At 40.9% G+C, this 19,138-nt stretch overlaps 2 protein-coding genes across 2 annotated transcripts in view; both read right to left on the bottom strand.

The window, feature by feature from the left end:
* MAP7 (microtubule associated protein 7) overlaps positions 1-9,037 on the bottom strand; it is a 110,411-nt gene extending 101,374 nt beyond the window's left edge. Inside the window, exon 1 of the mRNA XM_038130965.1 lies at positions 8,608-9,037. Coding sequence (XP_037986893.1) covers positions 8,608-8,653 — 46 coding nt within the window. The 5' untranslated portion in view covers positions 8,654-9,037. The remainder of the gene's footprint in view (positions 1-8,607) is intronic.
* Positions 9,038-11,381: 2,344 nt separating this feature from the next.
* The window catches only part of MAP3K5 (mitogen-activated protein kinase kinase kinase 5), a 97,686-nt gene continuing 89,929 nt past the window's right edge, over positions 11,382-19,138 (bottom strand). Inside the window, exons 26-30 of the mRNA XM_038130960.1 lie at positions 17,722-17,962; positions 14,859-14,971; positions 13,837-13,949; positions 12,888-12,964; positions 11,382-12,212 (exon numbers count right to left, since the gene is read on the bottom strand). Coding sequence (XP_037986888.1) covers positions 12,152-12,212; positions 12,888-12,964; positions 13,837-13,949; positions 14,859-14,971; positions 17,722-17,962 — 605 coding nt within the window. The 3' untranslated portion in view covers positions 11,382-12,151. The remainder of the gene's footprint in view (positions 12,213-12,887; positions 12,965-13,836; positions 13,950-14,858; positions 14,972-17,721; positions 17,963-19,138) is intronic.

The raw sequence follows: 19,138 nt of genomic DNA, 5'->3' as shown, positions 1-19,138 counted from the left end.
ACGGAAGCTGCACATGACGACATTTTGAACTACAGGGTGTGGACAAGAGAGTAAGGAAAGAAGCTCTAATACAAGCTGCTCTTTGGCTCAGCAATTTGCCTTCTGGCATTTATACAGGCAACACTACTTTATTCCATAAAGAGAAACAGCTTCATTCCTCAAATCCCATCCACCTAATGTCTCCCACAAACACTACATAACAGAACACACATCATCACAGAAGGTGGACAGTAGTCAGTAATATCACAATTTTTCATACATGCCAAGCCTTGCCAACAGAAAAAAAGTAATAGAAAACAATATTTGTTATGGCAGCTTCATTAAATATTGCTCTACCCCGTTTCACTGCTTTAAGTCACTAAGTAAGGATTTCTACCCTTTTAAAAATTATGTTTAATCACCTTTGATTACAAAGTCCCTAAATAGGCATTTCAAAACATGCAAGAAGTATGTAACACACAAAAACACACCTGACTGGAGCAGCTGCCCAGCTTACAGATATGCTTACTGTTTCAGCATGTCCATTTCCCTATTATTGAAGGAGTCATGCAGAACAGCTACAGGGCTGGGAATTACTTCCTGGGTCCTTGCAGAATCCCTCACCCATAAGAACGACTTGCCCTGCATATAAAATGTAGCAATAACCAAGTTTGATGCTTCAGGGGCTGGTGCAGATGGATTTGGGCAATGACACATAGGCAACTGAGGTGTTGGTACATTTTTCTTCCTGTTGACTTACTAATGCAGAGGTGACAGAGGAACAGTATCAATAGCACATTCAGCTTACATAGCAAGATTTTATTTCCAGGTCCCTGTGGTTAAAACTATACCAGCTCACAACATGTTTCCAAATGCCTAACAAAATGCAACCTACTACATATAAGAGACACTTATTATAATAAAAAACCCTCATAACTTTAGGCACTTGGGCAACTTTTTTTTTTGAAAAACATTCCTAAAAATACTATTAAACATACATTAAAAGGTACCAGCACTGCATAAAAGACTGCACTGACAACTCCCCCTTCCTCAATCCGCTGGTTTAAGGAAGAAAAAAATTCCTGAGGTATTCCTAGCAGGAAAGCTTTGCTTATTTCAGCCTTGTCTCATCTACATGGAAGCTTCTATATGAAAACTGGGATGAAAGCAACATTCCCCTGAGGGAACAAAGGGATGGATAATTTTAGGAACAAGTCTGTTAAACACTTAAAAAAATACAAACCAATTTTTTTTAAATAACCCCTATTATTGATATTTTTCCCCCTCTAACCATTACTCATCCATGTTTTTGTCATTAAAACAATCACAGCTGAACTCTTACTGATGGAGTAAAATTCTCTCAAGAGATGGAGCAAAGGCAACTGTGTATCTTGAGGGCACTGGGTCAATTTATGGGTTTTTCTTTTTACAACACCTGCAAACTGATTATCAGACAAACCATGACACTTAAACACACCCACTGCATTCTATAGGTATAATTACCTGCACAAAACATCATCTGATATGCAGCAGCCTTTAACAGCAGTTTGAACAAGGCCTATTAGGACACTTACATCATGATATGGGAAATGTAAATATTTATGACAACACACTGAGAGATGTTTCTGCTTTACTATCAGGTATTAAGACCTGATAGCTTTACCTAGGAAATGCAAAGGAAGTTGAAGCCAGTCAATATGGCTGAACTCTAGATTTGCTATCTTCTTTCATTAACAGGATTGTTTCATTTCCTGTAAACTATCCAAACAGTCCATGAAGCTCATTACTGTGATTTAGAATACAATGAATTTCACATAACTTTACATTCCACAGCCTCTACCTTGTGAAAGCTTCCCCTCAACTTGCATGTATTTTGTATCAAGAAATAGATCAAGTAAATATTTTAGCACACGTTCCTTTACAGATTGCCACTATTTCATTGTTAATGCTGATCTTCTTACGACTGAAGAGGTTCAGGGCAAGGTAGGTATATATCTTATATTTTTATGACAAGAAAGGATATAGAATTTTGCTTTCATATTCATGTTTTCTCTGCGTGAAACAATAGGGCTCCATTTGGAACTAGATTCCAAACGTTTCTTTCTTGGGAAAAAAAAGAAATCAGGAAAATTCAGTTAAAATCTCCCATCCTCTTCTGAAAAAAACATTACAACAAAAAATTTTTAACATACCTAATCATAAAAACACACAAATCATTTTTATATAGATTTTCATATTTTCAATATTAATCATCTGTGTCAAACGCTTTTTCTAAGAACTCATAAAAATACATATTATAGGCAGTGCTAGATCATACAAAAATCTCAAATTTGAAGAGATCCATAAAGATAATCAAATATGCTGGAATATACATACACTAACTAAACTCCAAACTCAATCTATTCCTAATTTTCTTCAGGAATCATATGTCTGTTTACCTTCTACTTTACTAGGTTTTAAATCAGGAAGTCAAGCCTAAAAGATGGAGAAAGTAGGGCTTTTTTTTTTTTTTCCCTACTTATATGAGAAAACAGCTATTTATCCAGCCTTAAAAGACTGGAAACCTCCTTTTCTATGGCATTTAAATCTAGAACAAAACAAACTAGCCTTAAAAAGACAGGCAGGATTCATCCCTGCACCTTGTTTTGGGTTTTTAGAGTTAACTTGGAAATAGCCAAAATAGCCACTGTATCAGAAAAAACACTCTCTTCCATTAAGTCAGCCACTGATTCAAACACCTAACTTTTGCCACTGCTGCTCTCTATTTTCTCTTCCTTTTACCTCTTGTTTTCCAAAGATGGCACATAATAACCTGGTCTTTATAGAGGTTTCTAAGTTTCTCTTCAAAGATATTGCTAAGGCCTCACTTTTATATACAAGATAATAAAGGACCATGATTTTTACTGCAGTAACAAAAAATTTCATTTTACTGAATTATTTTTAAACAACTTCAGTATATAAACATCTGATATGATAATTGATTTCTTCTTTTCACCTTCTTGGAAGGAAAAAAAAATCAAGAGTCTCATTGTTCACAAACACTTTCCACACACACACCCCAATAAAACAATCAAATACATGACTTACATTTACAAGTCTGTCACATTTTAATTAAATTGATTTGCATAGTATGACTAATTATAAACATTGCACAAGGCACACCATGATGCATCAAAAACGTATTTCACCATTCTTAGTCAACACTCTTTATTTATATATAACAGAATGATGCTGGATCAGGCCCTATAGTGGATCATATCATGTAACTTCAACAAATGGTCAGTGAAATAAGAAAAGGCAGCAATGAATTGGGAGTTCACAGGACAGTAGCAAACAGGAATTTGGTAGAAGACAGAAGTTATAAATTCTAATTGCCCTACAGCTAATATCCAGAGCAGTGTTGGCACTGCTTTTGTCTGTAAAAAAAAAAAAAAAAAAAAAGAAAAAGCTTATTTTTTTTAAATACCTGGGTTTAATACATGTCAAGAGAACCAAGCATTTGTGTAGCACTCAAAATTAAGAGCACTTACGTACATACTAAGTTTTCAGCAGAAATGAATACTTTACAGACAAGGCTCCAAGCTTTTTCATAGAAACAGAGACATGAAAGAAAAGGAACTATGCCAAGATCAAATTAATTTTTTCCCATTGTTGTATTACCGGCATTAGTATCTGATGGACAGAATTCTGTGAACTGTGTTAATTACCAGTGCTTTCCTGACATCTTAGTTCCCAACATGTTTCTTAGAGGATGACCAAGATGTCTGGACTTCTGGATAAGGGAGAACAGAGTTTCGGATAAAGAGAAAAGGATCTATGTGGAGACATCAGTACTTTATTTCTCCCCTCACTAGTCTCACAGTGACTCTCCTGGAGCACAAATGACCCCATCACCTCTCTGAAGAATCTCATTGTCAACAAGAGTCAGGGTTTCTAACTCCATTTATTTGAACAGCAAGGCAGCCTAGTCCTGCATGTCACCTTAGCAGACACCTTACAGTTGTTTCCCCTGACCTCTGACAGATCTCCTAGAATAAATATTTTCCAGCTTTGTCCCTAAAGCCTACTTGTTTTCATGAAAGCAACTATGGCATGACTCCAGAACCAACACTCAGGGAGAGCTGCAGAATTAAACCTGAACCATTTCACAAATACACCATTTCTCATGCATGTGTAAGGTAAAAAAAGAATATAATATACACAGAGCCTTTTCTGCCAGAGTTCCTGGCAGACTACTGCATTTCTCCAATAGAAGTCACATAGAGGGGATCCCCTCCCTGAAGGAAGGACACATACTCAAAGAGAGTTACCACAACCACAGTAGCAGCACACTGTGGCTTGTATTGTGGATGTAGACTTACACCTATTTTTTCAAGTGGAAAAGAAAGTATGTTGTTGCAAGATGATAGAGTATTTACATAATTGAGGCAATTATTTCTCTGATCATTTAATTACCTTTAACACCACAAATCATTTTCAGCTCTAAAGTAATAAATTTGTTTATCTGGGATAATAATAAATCATGCAAATAAAATATTAGCCATCTCAGAGTACTGTAAACTTACAACTTTTTGCAGTTTGAAACAGGACATACACAAGTACATCTCTTTTCAAAAGTAGGCCCAAGGAAAACAGCAATGCATATTACTTTAACTAAATTAAAAAAACTTCTCTTTCTTTACAGGAAGTACCACATAAGCCAGCTGTTTGACCATCACTTAACAGGCCTGATTCTTCATAAACTCTTTTTTTTTCTGGTGGCAGTGCTTGGCTTTGGGGCGTTTGTGTGTGTAGAGTTACTATGGTTTTGAACTTTTTGGGCAGGGATTTTTTTGGACAGGGTCGGATTTTTGTTGTTGAGTTTGTGTTTCTTGTGGTTTGTTTCACACACACCTGGGGGGTTTTTTGGGGTTTTTTTTACACTAGTAATGCTGCGTGGAGGTGGGTGGAGAAAGCCTGATTCCCATTACACAATAAGCACAGAAAAAGGCTCATTCGAACTTTTCCACAGCGTTAGTCCCTGCACAGACATTACTTGACCAACAAGAGATACCAAGGCACAGTACTTGAACAGCTTTCTGAAGTTGAGGGATGGCTTCTATGAGGATTTTAACCTAAATTTAATTTAGTTGTATCATTTTCATTCTACAAGGTATTGATAAATCCGAGTCTCTGTGCATTTAGTACGGCTTCAAAAATCGTTTACGTGGGACCAAAGATATAATCACAGGCTCCGAGACACAATTTCTTAGTTGGAATATATTTTCAGAGGGGAGGTGGCAATAGAAGAATTGCAGACCCACGATTTATATACCAAAAGACAGAAAGGATTCGCAATGTGCTAACGTTTGGATAATGACGGATGGAAATGAGAGCACGCCCACCACACAAGCATCAACACCTGCAGCGTTTGGAGCGCTCACCCCCGCGGCAGTCCCGGTGTGCTCACACCTGGCGCTCCCGCAGTCGCTGTTTGCGGCACGGGGGAGCGCAAAGAGCCGGGGCAGAGCTGACCCTGGGGCGGTACCGCAGCCTGTGCCGGAGCACCGCGACATCACCCCGGTGCCGGCGGCTGGGCACGGGCATAGTCCATCCCCTCCTCCGGCCACAGTGCCCAGCGGTGCCCTGCAGCCGGCAGCTCCCCCTGGAAAGGACGTGAGCCGGCCAGAGAGACAAAACCCCCGTGTCACAACACCGCCGTGTCAATCCTCCCCAGCAAAACACGTTGGAACCGCTGGGAAAGAGCCACGGGAACCAGAGCATGCCTTCAGCTCCCAGCACTGTATGCTTTCTGCACTTTGGGTTTTGCCTACTAATTTATCTATTATTTAGAAATAAAAACCAAGTGAGATGAAATTTGATTTCTTCTTCTCAGATGGAGAAAATACCAGGATAAGCAAGCAACAGATAAAAAGTCCCAACAGCAGTTAAAGAGCAAACACCTCAAGTTTTCAGCTTTCACAAGCCACCTGTCACTGACATGATTTAAAGGGCAGATTTGTTTTGCTGCAAAAAGCAGAGAGTAATACTAAGCTCACTTAGAAGAAAGAACTGACTCCAGCAGTACACAAAACCACAGCATTAAAGCTTCTTTGCAACGTTACAAACACATAGCTCTCTCTGTTATCCCAGAGCTTAAGCAAATTGTTACCTGTGCACAGAGCTGGCCAAGGCAGCCCAGAGCATGCACAGGGAACTCTCACAGGCAGAGACATGCCCATGTTTATGGACGGGCAGCCATAAAATGAGGTGCCTCAGAAGCTTCTCCATGTGGTATTCCCCACAAGAGGGCCCCTCTCATCTCAGCAATCACTGAAGAGCTTGTTAGCACTATTAGATGCTCGAGTAGCTATGACTGAAAAACTCTAACTGGTGTAACTTAGTATATCCCCTGAGCACTGTACTCACTCTGCCATCTATAAAATTATGAATGGCAGAATAAAAAAACTTTTCACCCTGATAATTATGCCATTTACCCAAAGAAAGCTAGTTAAGTGCAGCAGACCATCTGCCTAATAAAGGGATCCACTTGTAACATTCCCCTGCAAAACCCTTGTGATGATGTTGAAGCTTTCCCCAGGATCAGCCCTGAAAGTCCATGCGTGTAGCCACAGGAGGCAAGGAAAGAAACAAACCAGCCACACACCACAACACACACACAGAGCTTTGTTTTTTCAACAGAGGCAATAGTTCACTAGTAGCTAATTTCACCAAACACAGATGGGATGTTGACCTTCCTGAGGAGCCGGATCCAGACACAGGTGTTCCGCCTGCGGAGCAGGCTGCAGCCAAAGCCATCTGCATGGCCCTCCCTGGGCACACACATCTGCTCGCTCATGAATGGGCCAAAGAGCCATGGAGCAGATCCCTGATGTGCTTTGAGCTTGTTCCTGTTGGTGAACGCCTGCAAAGCCGTCCCTGTGATAACTCAGAGACCTGACAGGATCTCAGCAGAAACAAACTTCACAAAAAAGCTTCACAGAAGTTCAACTCTGACATTTCACTCACAAAAAAGTTTCATATGAACTTTGACAGCACAAAGTAATTTAAATTCAAAATACTCAAGAACTTATGCAAGGAGATCCTTCAGTCTACGGATGTCCCAATAAGCAAAAGCTCAACGCAGTAGCTTGAAATGAAACTATAAAGCAAACTCAGAATAAATCTAAGCACATAAGTCCTTTTAAAACAACAGATGCAAATACATGTCACTTTTTGGCTCACTTCTAGTTTTGGTAAGTAATTATAAAAAGTCTGATAATCCAGTTTAAAAAAAAAAAAAAATCACATCCCAATGTAAGGTAGAGAACTGGAAAAGAGATTGTTAGAAAGGGCTTCAAAAAACCAGTCCATTTTTCCTATGGAAACTGAAGTCAATGTGGCTGCAAACTCTGAAACACATAGGAACACAGATGCACATCCTTTCTGAAGCTGAACTTCAGAGTGATACCTGGGAGCTACTTGTAAGGATTTCTGAGCTATATTCTATACCTCTAATGAAGACAGCACTTGGATGGGTCTGCCCACAGTCATTGCTTGTGACTGCATGTCTGCATTACATAAAGTATGTATTAAAAATATTATACTGAGAAAACACAGTCAGCCAACAGCCATATGGCCTGTTCATATGCTATTTTGATATAAAAACTCACTCTTTGATTTAGAGATAAACTAATGTTAGAGAAGGACTAGTAAAGGGTGAATGGAATGGGACTGAGGAGGAAGGTAAAAAAGGACAGGACTAAAAGTTGGACTCAGACTTCACAGTCCAGCAAGCAGCAAAAGCAAACAGCATCCGCGCCTACAACAGTGATACAGCGGTCGATCCGCTTGCGTAAGCCAAAATCTCCTCCCTGCACCCTCCTCGCCCTTAGGGCCAAAACAAAAGCGAGTTAAAACGGTCTCGCAGCGTACATCCCTCCTTACAGGAGACGCAAGGACATCTCCCCGCTACCCCTGTAGGAAATAAGGGCTTGCAGCAGCCCGTCGCTCGCACGCGTTTGAGGCGCAGCCAAGCCCCGCAGCGGGCCTCGCTCGGCAGGCACCGGGGCGCTGCCACCAGGTACCTTGACCCTGCCGAGCCGTCCCTCCGCCCTCGCCGGGGCTCACCCCGTCCCCGTTAGCAGCGTCTTGCGGCTATCCACCCACCCTTATTGCGGGAGCTCGGCGCTACCCCAAGCCCCCGCAGCCCCCTCCAGACCCCTTCCTCGCCGGACGGCTCCGCACCCCGCCTTAGCCCCACCGCCGTGCGGGCGCCCCGCAGCACTCCAAGCCCTTGGAGCGGAGGCTCCAGAACGACCAGCGGCGCCCCGGGAGCGACGGCGCGGCCCCGCCGATGCCCCTGCGCGGGGTCGGGAGGGGTCTCGCTGCTACGGCGGGCACGGTTCGGGCCCGCCGCCCGGGCCGACCCCCCGGCCGTCCCCGGGGAAAGGCAGCGAAGTCCCCGTACGGCCGGGCGGCCGCGGAGCGCCCCCGCACCTGTTGCGGGCGAGGCCGCCGCCGGGCCGCGCCGCTCTCCCGCTTTGCACGGCGCCCGCAGCCGCCCAGGAGCGCGGGGCCCCCGCAGCCGCGGGCCGATCCGCGCCGCCCGCCCGCCCTCCGCCCCGACCGGCCGCAGCCTCCGCTCACCTGCGGGCCGCCGGCGCGGGCCGCTCCTGCCCGCGGCCTCCGCCATGTCTCCTCCCGCTCGCCGAGCGCGGCTGCTCCGCCCCGCGGCTCCGCGGCCCGGGGCAGGTGAGCGCCACGTCCCCCGCCCCCGCCCGCGGCTCTGCCCGGCAGCAGGTGAGGGCGGGACCGGCCCCGCGGCCCGGGAGCAGCCGCCTCTGACGGGCTGGAGGCGTTTATGCGGCGGCGGCGGCGGTGGTGGTGCGGGGGCGGCTGCACGCACTCCCGGCCCCCGCGGCGGCCCGGGCTGCCGAGGTGCCGCTGTTCACACAGGTGTGATTAGTTTTTTCTTCAGAGCAGTTCCCGCCGCATTGGCACAGCTCGTTCGGTACCGGCGCCGAGAGAAAAAACAGGTTTGGGGATGCTCGCCATCTCGACAGTAGGTGGGAGGAGTGGCGGGCGCCTCACAAGCCCAGGCGATGCGCCGCATCGTGTGGGAAAGAGCTGCACTGCTGTAGACTCGTTCCTGCGGCACGTGCTCCTAAACAGCCGGTTTTAAAGCTGCGTGCAACGCCTTGCTTCCAAAAAAAAAAAGGCTCTGTGAAGAGCTGTCGATGTATCAGTCACTTTTGTAAAGGTCATGGTCCTGTTACCTTTCCTATGAGTTTGCCTAAACTTGCTTTATGCTGCTTTTCAGGCTCATAAGAGTGTTTCTCTTCAAAGTATCCTAGTCTGCATCAAAACATCATTTAATTGTTCATCGGCTTGTAGGCAGCACCAATCATCAGAACTGCAGGAGAAAGAGGGAGGGTGAATTGGGGAACTCATGGGATGCAGCTGTGGATGCAGGCAAGCAGGTGGAGAGGGGCAGCTCTCTTGGTCTGGTGCACTTGGACCAAGCAAACTTCAGTCACCATGCAGAGCACACCCTCCCTTCAGAAACTGCTAAGTTCAGAGCACAAGGTCTTCTAGGGGAAAGAGAGATTAATTTGCTGTTGCACCAAGAGCCATTTGTGTTCTAAAACAAGGAGTTTGGGGCTGGGATGATAAACACGCCCTGCGGCTTGTGGGCAGGAGTGTCTGTAATAGAAGAATAGGCTGGGCTCTGTGCTGAAAGGTGCAAAAGACAGCAAAATCAGCACTGCCTTGGCTGAGTTTTCACTTCTGTGCTCCCTTAAGGGAGGTGTAAAGGTGTCTCTCAGTCAGCTTGGGTCCTGGATTAGAACAGCACTGATCAAGGACTAAGAGGTTATTCAAGTTCAAACCCAGTGGTATGCCCTATGGTCAAATGTTGCCCTCAGCACCATCCTGCACTAATGTAATCTCAAAGCCCTCACTTGTGGTCCAGTCACCCACCAGCATATTCTGGGAGCCAGGCTGAAGAATCCCAGGCTGACCTGTCTGATGCATCATCCCAAAGTGTTATGTCATGTTCTGTCTGAGGATGTAAAAATTAACATCTGGTACAATCCATGGCCTGATGCAGGGATCTTACATAAGCTTTTGTGCACAGATCTAGTATCTGTATGGATTAGCTGTGCTGCTAGGGAACCGCATTCAGACCAGAATTGCTGGAGGAGCATAAGTGTACACGGCCTGGCCTGGGCATGGATCAGATCCAACAGAGTCTCACCATGGAGAACACAGAACTGATTGCTGAGCAATGCTGCAGAAGCCACCTTGGGTCTGGTGAAGCAGCAAAGAACTATAGGAGTTAATTTCAGCTGGTTCCAGGCTAGGTCTCGTGGAGATGTTCAGTGGAAACCTCGATCACACTTCTTTCTCCCTTACATAGCTGGCATTTCTGAGCAGCCTGAGTAGTAGAGAACAGGCTGCATGCTTTCTAAGTAAACAGAGCAGTGCAATTACCTTCCAGTCATACTGCATGAAACCAGAGGTTTTCAAAGCTGGACCAGATCAGGATCATGCTTCACACAAAAATCAAATTGAGGAAGTTCATTGTCTTAGGGTTACTTCTCAGTGGGTACAGTCTTCTTTAAGTTTTGTGTTTTACAAATCACCTTCCACCACTGGTCTTTCTAGTGTTTAAAATTACCTTGAAAATGTATTGTTTTCTTCTGTAATAGCAGTAGAAATTAATAAACAGTAGTTGTAGTTTCTAGTGAAATGCAGTGAAGTTTTTGGAATGAGTTGAATACATCTGTTCCTAAAAATCAATAGAACCATCTTCAGAGTAAAAAAAAAAAAATTCTGACTAAAATTATTTAATCTACTGTTCTTTATCTTTTTTTTTAAATACATAATTTTTGCATTGTATCCTGCAAAAGTTACTGTATACACATTAGGAGAATGTGTTTATGTTAAAAAAAAATGTTTCTTATGAAAATACCTGCTAGACCTGAAAAATTAAGAGCATAAGCCTTTTACTGGTTACCAAGGCTTATGAAAAAAGAAGTAGCTTCTTGTCCAAGCAAGTCTTACCCACAATGGAATTTTTTGCAGTTGCCCCAGAAGAATCTCTTGATACCCAGTGCTAGAATGGTAGTGACAATGACAGTGGATGGACAGGCAACACCCACCACCCTTTTTCATTACATGTGAGAAAAAAAAATCATTGCATAAACAAAAGCAGAAAAAGAAACAACAGTGCACAATGACTATTCAGTGCATGGAGGCAGAGCTTTTCATTTCTCAGGTCAAGTACAGCACCCAGAGAAGAATTTTGTTTGGTCTTGGCTTATTAGTACTGTAATTAGACTGAATAGAAAAAGCAAGAAAATATTCAGCGCTATGGTTATCATACTCAAATCACAGTAAATGTAAGATGATCAGAAAGGTTCCCTTAATACTCAGTATCAATTTTTTTTCTTTTTTTTTATTCCAATATTTTGCAGTTCTACACCATTGTTATTATGTTATAAGTCCAAAAATATAGGAAAAAGTAAGTCTTAGGTTATTTTTATTTTCAATTGTGTATGTCAGAGATAGCTTTAGAACAAGCTAACATTACCGTGGTTCAGGTGTATACAACTGGTACAGTTCAGTAGTACATAAACAACTCTAAAACAAATGCACCATAGAACTTAAATTACCAAAAATAAACCATGTTAAACTATGTAGGGCGGTAGGTAAAAACAATTACCTTTAGGTCTTGCACACTAAAACTAAAATAACTAATTATGATTGAAATTATGAAGCTCTACTACAGATAATATTGATATATATTACAAAGAAATTGAAAAGTTGTCACATTTTGGTTTTGTTCCAGTGATGTACTGTTACATGAAATCTTACATCAGTTTGTCATGAAATTAACATCTGCTTACTTTAACTACAATATTTCATGAGTTTATTACTTTTGTGTGTATGTTTTCTAAAAATTTTTGAAAAACTTGCATGTAAAAACATTTAAAGTAAAATAATGTTGCAGGTTGTTTACAGATTCCTTATGGATTATAGGAGTAAAAGCAGTCAGGAAGCTGCAGTGTTTTTAACATTGGTAAACAAATACTGGATTAAAGTGCAACAGTCCTTCTGACAGCACACCTGCTCTGGCTGAAAGGAAATCTTTTCATCTCCGCAGAGAAGCAAAGAAAAAATATCAGTGTCAGGCGTGCTTCTCTCGAAAGTCAGTGATCGCCTTCCAGAGCGTGCACAGCATTCCTCCTCTGTAAAGAAAAATCGTAAAGACACTCAGGTACAAAGATACTCTCTAGTCTGAAAGCCTTCCAGCTGAGGTGCTTTCTGATTTTCTTGCTCTGGTTTTGATCAATGATATTCAGTGGGAAGGTTGATCAAAGGTGAAATCCAACATGCATTACTCAAACAGAGAACAGAGTCCTTTTCTGATTACAAGACAGGGCAATCTTTCCACTTGGCAGATGCCTGCTGTCTGGAATTCAGACTTCTGGTCCAAAGGACTTGCATAACCCACATTTGACTTCCAACATGATGCAAGCTGGTGACCTATACACCTGGCATGATTAGGTGAAATGTAGTGTGTCTTACAGTCCATGAGTAACATTTCTGAAGTTTGATGATGATAATGAACTACTGAACGTTTTTCTAGCTCTACTTTTTAAAATAAAAGCAAGGCTCTAATGGGATATCTAGTGTCTCCGGTTATAATGCAAATGCTTTACCTTGAAATTTTGCCTTCAATAGAAAAAAGCTTACTTTAAGATTTAAACAGTATCAGCTGTTTGGCAGAAATGTATCAGCATACAAAGACATACTGGAAAGTGTTAGTTATTCTAAATGATTTGCACACAATGCAATAAATAGAGACTTAGTATCACTTTTTCTTTTTACAAAGCACAGTTCATTTAACTCTGAAGCATTACCTCAGTCTCAAACATTTCAGATCATCTCGCGTAACATAGCAGAGAACATCCGTTAAGGTATAGTCTTCGGCCAAGAACTGCAGAAAGAAATTTAAATGAACATTTTGTTAGAAATATTCTTTCAATTCCTAAGCTCATCTTCCTAGAATCATCTGCCCCTAAAAATAGAAGGGTGAATTTGGGAGAAACCTAAAATTTGGCTGAAATGCGGTAGGTGTCACAGAAAAACATGGTTTCTACAAATACAGTGAGACTACTTAAATCTTACACTGTATACTCTGCATCAGCAGATCAGACACAACTTTAAAGATGTAATGCTACTCAAAACCTTTGTCATCTGATATTTCTATTGCTACCACTGGTATAACAGAATTACAGACTACACTGAACACAAATTCGACCCTGAGTAATAGCACATTTGACCCTTGAGGAAATGAAAACAGTTAAGATGTACCTTTTCAAGAACAGCATCTAAATTTGATGTAATTGAACTTGGAGGAACCTTTGGTCTGATCTGTAGGAGTGATAACTACATGCAGGTATTCCTAAATTAGCTGAAATCTTTAACACCTCTGAAGTTATATAATTTGCTGCAGAGCAGACTGATCTACTTCAGCATATTTCACTGTAGCACAGCTAGCTGAGGGTGAACATGTATCCTGTATCCAGAGTATCATCAGCAGGAATGCTGCAGTGTGTAAAGACACTGAAAACCCAAGAGTGTCTATTTACCAGGATATTTTATTGCTTTATTCACAATCAGATTTAGGAACTATTAATGGTACTTTATATCTATGAAGGCCTTCACATTCATTGCTTTTTCTTATCCTCTGAAAACAAACTAATCTCTCAAAATGTGCTAAAGTAATTAGAAAGGTTTGGTATTTTTTAAACTGAGTCACAAAACAGTACTGCAACTGTGCCAGGCAGTGAATAGGATCACTGCTACCTTGTTTATCGTGGCCTCGTCAGCTCCATGAGCTCTCAGCCAGTTTATGAGATCAGGGTCTTCGGTCCCTGTGCCAGTGGAATGACGATGATGGACAGACAATCCAGGAATATCTGGAACAAGCAGATTTGAGACAAGGTTTTGTGTTGCCAAAGCAACCTCTTGGTTTTTTTTGCCTCCTCAAGCACTTTCTTCAGAGAGCTTTCCCTTCAAGTCTAGAATACCAGTATACCCATAAATAAATGCCAATTCCCAAAGAACACACTTTATTCCAATTTATAGACAGTTATACATTAATTTCTCTGCTTGGTTAAGGGTACAGTTAAAGTAGTGTGAAAATTGACACACACCAAAATTTTCTGCCCTCTTCTGAAAATGACTTTGCTAGTACAAGGCACATCGATTTCACTGTCACTGTTTCTACACTAAGGTTGTTGCATCAATTAACTGAACTGTTCAGTGCAGCTCGTAGAATTGCTGCACAGGCAATGTCTTAGGCTGAGGATCAGCTGCTTTTGGAAGCAACACTTAGAAGCACATTTCACAGAAGTATCAAACTGCATTAGCACTTCCACTTTCTTCAGGGCAGACACAGCAAACTCAGCTTTCCTCAGTAACATTTAAGTTGTATTTGCATCTCACCAATTAAGTGTATTTGCATCTCACCTCTTGAACTTTCACTGTAACAACTGGAGCAGACTGTAATTCAAGGAACATATACCTAAACATACTAGATTATCCTCGTTAGGAATAATATTTATTCAGTAGGATATGAGCCTTGCTCTCTTCCACATAATCAGAAACAAAAATATTTAAATCATACTCATTCCTTGTCCTGTGATTAACAAATCCAGTAATTTGTTTCCACAATATACATTCTTACTTCAGAGCAAACCCTACCAGAAGCAGCACAATAAAGCATCTTTGCTGAGGCTGGCTCAATAAAATGGACAGACATTTAGCTGGCACTTTTTCATCTGTAGCCAGTATGAAAGTTTTCTTTAAAAATTCTCCTCACTTACCTATTGGCTGTGACCTGAGCTGTAGGTTCCTGATCTCTTGGTCTTTTTCTTCTATAGCTTGATGCAAGAGGACTTGAAATTCTCTCTCCTTTTGAACTAACTCCTCCAATAACCTGTGAAGTAATCAGAACAAAAAACTCATTTCCTTCAGTAGCTTCACATTTTCAGGAAAGGAAAGATCTTACTATACCTAAACTGGAAACATTCCTGACAAAGACAAGGACAGAATTCTTCAGCTTTCACTGAAGGTATATTCTTTCACTATTGATTGATTTTGACCTATATCAAGATACAAACATTCATACAGAAGCTCCAGACACACCAGCCTCCACATAAACATTTACCCACCAAACAAGTGGTATGGTAGAATATTTCAGTGAAATTTCTACAGCCTGTGCTCTGTTTTAAACAAAACTGGAACTGAGAACAAATATCAAAGTTGTTCATATTCTAAGGGCTAAACCTTTGTAAGGAAAAATGCCAGTTCACATCTCTCCAGCAGATATTTTCAAAGGTATGGAAAGGGTAGAGCAGTGATGAAAATGTGAAAACATATGGTTGCGTTTCATAAATATGAAAAATACATTCTCAACCACACAAGAGCTGTCCCTTCCTCACGTCTAAGGCACTTTGTGCCTGCCCTCCTAGGCTATATTAAGAGTGAGAAAAGAGGAGGCAAAATACTTGCCTACTTCCCTAAGCAATTACTTCTGAGAATGTCAAGCAGAAGTAAATTGAAACTCATGTTTGACCTCCTTCATAACACAAACCCAGAGAGAAACCTGGAGAGATTCAGTGGCTAGCACCATTTGAGTTGATCAAAAGAAAATAGTCAGAATATAATGGAAAATTAGTATGTAAAGCTGCTGCGACTTGTTCTTTTAGAAAAGTGGTTTAGTAAAATGTAGGATTTGTGAATGAAATGTTATCAGGAACTTGGTCAAAATTTGGACATGGAGAGTAGACTCATAAACCTATAATTAACTTCTGAGTCTTCAAAAGTTCTGCCTTGAAAGGATTGCAGCATCTTCATCCCTTTCTTGAGACCTCTGTCAGCCTGAGAACTATGCAATAACTGTTCCATTTCAGCGTGTTTCCTTTTATTTATCCATGTATTAATTTTTTAAAATTTATACTAGTTGAGCACTGCAACCCTTTTCTGAAAGACAGGAATTCAGTTAGAAAATGTGCCACAGAAGCCCCTTACCTGCCTTTGCACAGGGATAAACTGAATCCCACATGATTGCATTGTAAAAACATCTAGCCCTACTTTTAGCTTGCAGGCAGGCCTACCAGAAACATATTTGCACTTGAGTGCTTCCACACCTGAGCTAACAAACCTTAACAAGTCCACCCTGCATGGAACCAGAGCTGCTTGGTGCATCTACACCCACAGCTTGGGTGAAGGGTGTATTCTCAGTGCAAACTGATACTCTGTCCAGACGGGTTAACTTTCAGTTAACTTATTCCTAGTCCATCTATTCTGGTTGAAAAAGGCCTTCAGGGCCAATAAAATAATCCATTATTTTCTCCTGATAACTGCTTGCTGCTTATGCCAATAAAGCTTTCATAAATATTTTTTAAATTTCCTGTATTATTTATTCAAAATTTCTGCATGAATGACTGGATGTGATTATTTGGCCAAAGGCTTTGCATTTGAGAAATTTACAGAAGCAAAATGCTAGCAAAAAAAAAGTACCTCTACAAGCTGATCGCTTTGGAGGCTATTCCCCACCACAAGCTTGTGAAGTAAAGTGAGTCAATCTAAAAAAATTTATGTATTTCTCTAGGTATAACAATAACACAATCAAAATATTTCTCAGTAGTCATAAGTAAAAAAAAAATAATTGTGACATAAGGACCCCAAAATACTGATACTTTATTAAGTACAGTACAGTCTAATGAATTACTCTAATTATGGCAACCTTCTTGGACACATGTAAGAGTAAAGTGTAATTTATTATTTTAATTTCAAATGAAACTGTAGCTCCAAAGAATGTTCTATCAGGATGACAATTGTCTTATTGAAGACATGTTCTCTTTCTATCAAGTCACATTCAGAATTTACTGAGGTCAGTAGGAAATCCAGTGTCATAAACCACATGCTGCAAAAGCAAAATATCTACTTTAACTAGACTATTTGGTATATTTTAATGAAAAGAAAGCAAAATATATAGAAGACCATTTCGATTTGTATTTTTCTCTGACATTTCTTAAAACAACAAAACCTTAATGAATCACTTTTCACTTGCATAAAGTGCAAGACATATTTCTGAAAAAAATGCAATATCCAAATTTCTGGCTCATTTCTTCTCTTAAGCAAAACACCTCTTTTCCCCATCTTTCTCTATTTAATAAAAAGGTAATGGTTGCTGGCAAGCACAGATCCGGCTTGCAGTGACTTCTGTGCACGAAACAAATCTGAAGCAGTTTCCTTGTGGAGTTTCTGTGTGGCTGTCTATTAGCTTGAGTTCACTTGCTGAGAATAGCTGTAGAAAAGAACAGCAAGTTCTGCCTTAATGGAAACAAATCACAACACCATTTATCAGCCATACAGAGCACACCAAAGAGAGAAAAAGCAGAAGTTTGGCAGCAAGTCAGTTTTTTACATACCTTCCCTGAAAGGGCACCTGAAATCAAGTCTGACCTTAACTTGCTTCACTATGGTTTTGTTGAAATTCATACAGCTATGCAAGTGATCAGTCACAGCTAAACAAGGATCATCATTAAAAGGAACAACTTACACTGCAATGGAATTTTGGCACTGTCACAAGTATTCCAGCTTATATATAATTTTGAAAGCTAACCAATGCATACTGCTGTAAGCAGGCTAGTGTCCCTGTCTCCTGATGTCCAGACTTACCTGTTTGTCTCTAATTTCAGCCTGCCCAGCTGGACACTCAGTGATCTGTGAGCAGCCTGGGAGTCATGGGACACCGTAGAGCTGAGTGTGCTTACACCTGAGGTAGCTACTGCATCTTCCAAGACAATGCAAGGCTGCTGGATGGTTTGATTCTGAGGCTGTTCATCTTGATCTTCAACTTCTATATCATCTTGATCTGCTGTATCACTTTCAGATGCAAGGGTAAAATGTGGCCTCAATTCTATTAGATATAAGCAAAAGAAAAAAGCATCAAAGATGTTAAATATTAGTTAAATATTAAAACAAAAGCAGACCCAAGTGACTATTTCCAGATCATCCTATAGCTTTGGTTTCAACACACCTGAAATTTCTGTAACAGGACAACACATATTTTCTAGGGGTTTAAGCTCACTCAAAACATAACAGCACCTTTGTTTATGCCAATCAAAGGTTTAAGAGCTTTAAAAAACCAAACATCTGTATGAACATGATTCCTGATTTGGCTACCATTTAATGTCAAATTGTGCTGAAGTATCATGTACAGCAGAATTTCTTTTGCTTAATTCCATTCTCGGTAGTTTGTATTTTCTTATGTGTCTGACTTGACACATTTTATTGAACAAATAACCATTGTTTCTTTTCTATCCAGGTATTCCTGCTGTTGCTGTTCTGGCATATTTAGCATTCCATCCTTATAAAAATACCATGTTCACCAAAAAATTGCATTCAAACATAGAGAGGAAATTACAAAAAGGCCCCTCTCCCAATAATTAAAAGCACACTTCCCTTCTACTTATCAGAGTAAGAACACTGCCTATTTTATAATAATGCACATCCACAAAACTAAAAACACAAAGCTATACCCTTGTTTCTGTTGTTCCCTGTTTAAACTACCTGCCAGAGCCTACCAGGTATACGAGATATGTACACAAGATCTGACACTCCTACACAACCTATTATTGTTTAAAACATCTGTTTGTTTATTCTAAGTATTTAATAAAAATCTTCCTTCCTTCCTTCAATTGTGGCTCCTTATTGCTAAGAACTCCTTCTAGTCTCCTCACCAAAATGTCATTTTTTTTCCTGAATCCCACTTGCTTTATGCCTTTTCTGCTGAGTAACTAAATTAACAAGTATGTTTATCTTCCTTACTAAAGAAACTTTTGTTCCTTCATCTATTTCACCACTTCATTTCAATGCTACATACCTTTTTCAAGACTGAATATAATAAGATCAACAGAGCTGTTCTTCCTCTAAATTCAGGAAAGCAGATTTATTATGTAGCAATTACCCAAATATTGCTAGGCAAATATGTCTGGATTTGCTTTGAACTTCTGTTCTTATTACTGTGATGTCAAAGTTCTTTGCCATTGTTCACCACCAGGCAGCATAAAATTGGCTTTGTACCATTCCTTAA

This window comes from Motacilla alba, chromosome 3 (assembly GCF_015832195.1).
Source record: "Motacilla alba alba isolate MOTALB_02 chromosome 3, Motacilla_alba_V1.0_pri, whole genome shotgun sequence".
NCBI lineage: Eukaryota > Metazoa > Chordata > Aves > Passeriformes > Motacillidae > Motacilla > Motacilla alba.
The sequence above is the reverse complement of the archived record's forward strand: the minus strand, read 5'-3'. Positions and strand labels throughout refer to the sequence as shown.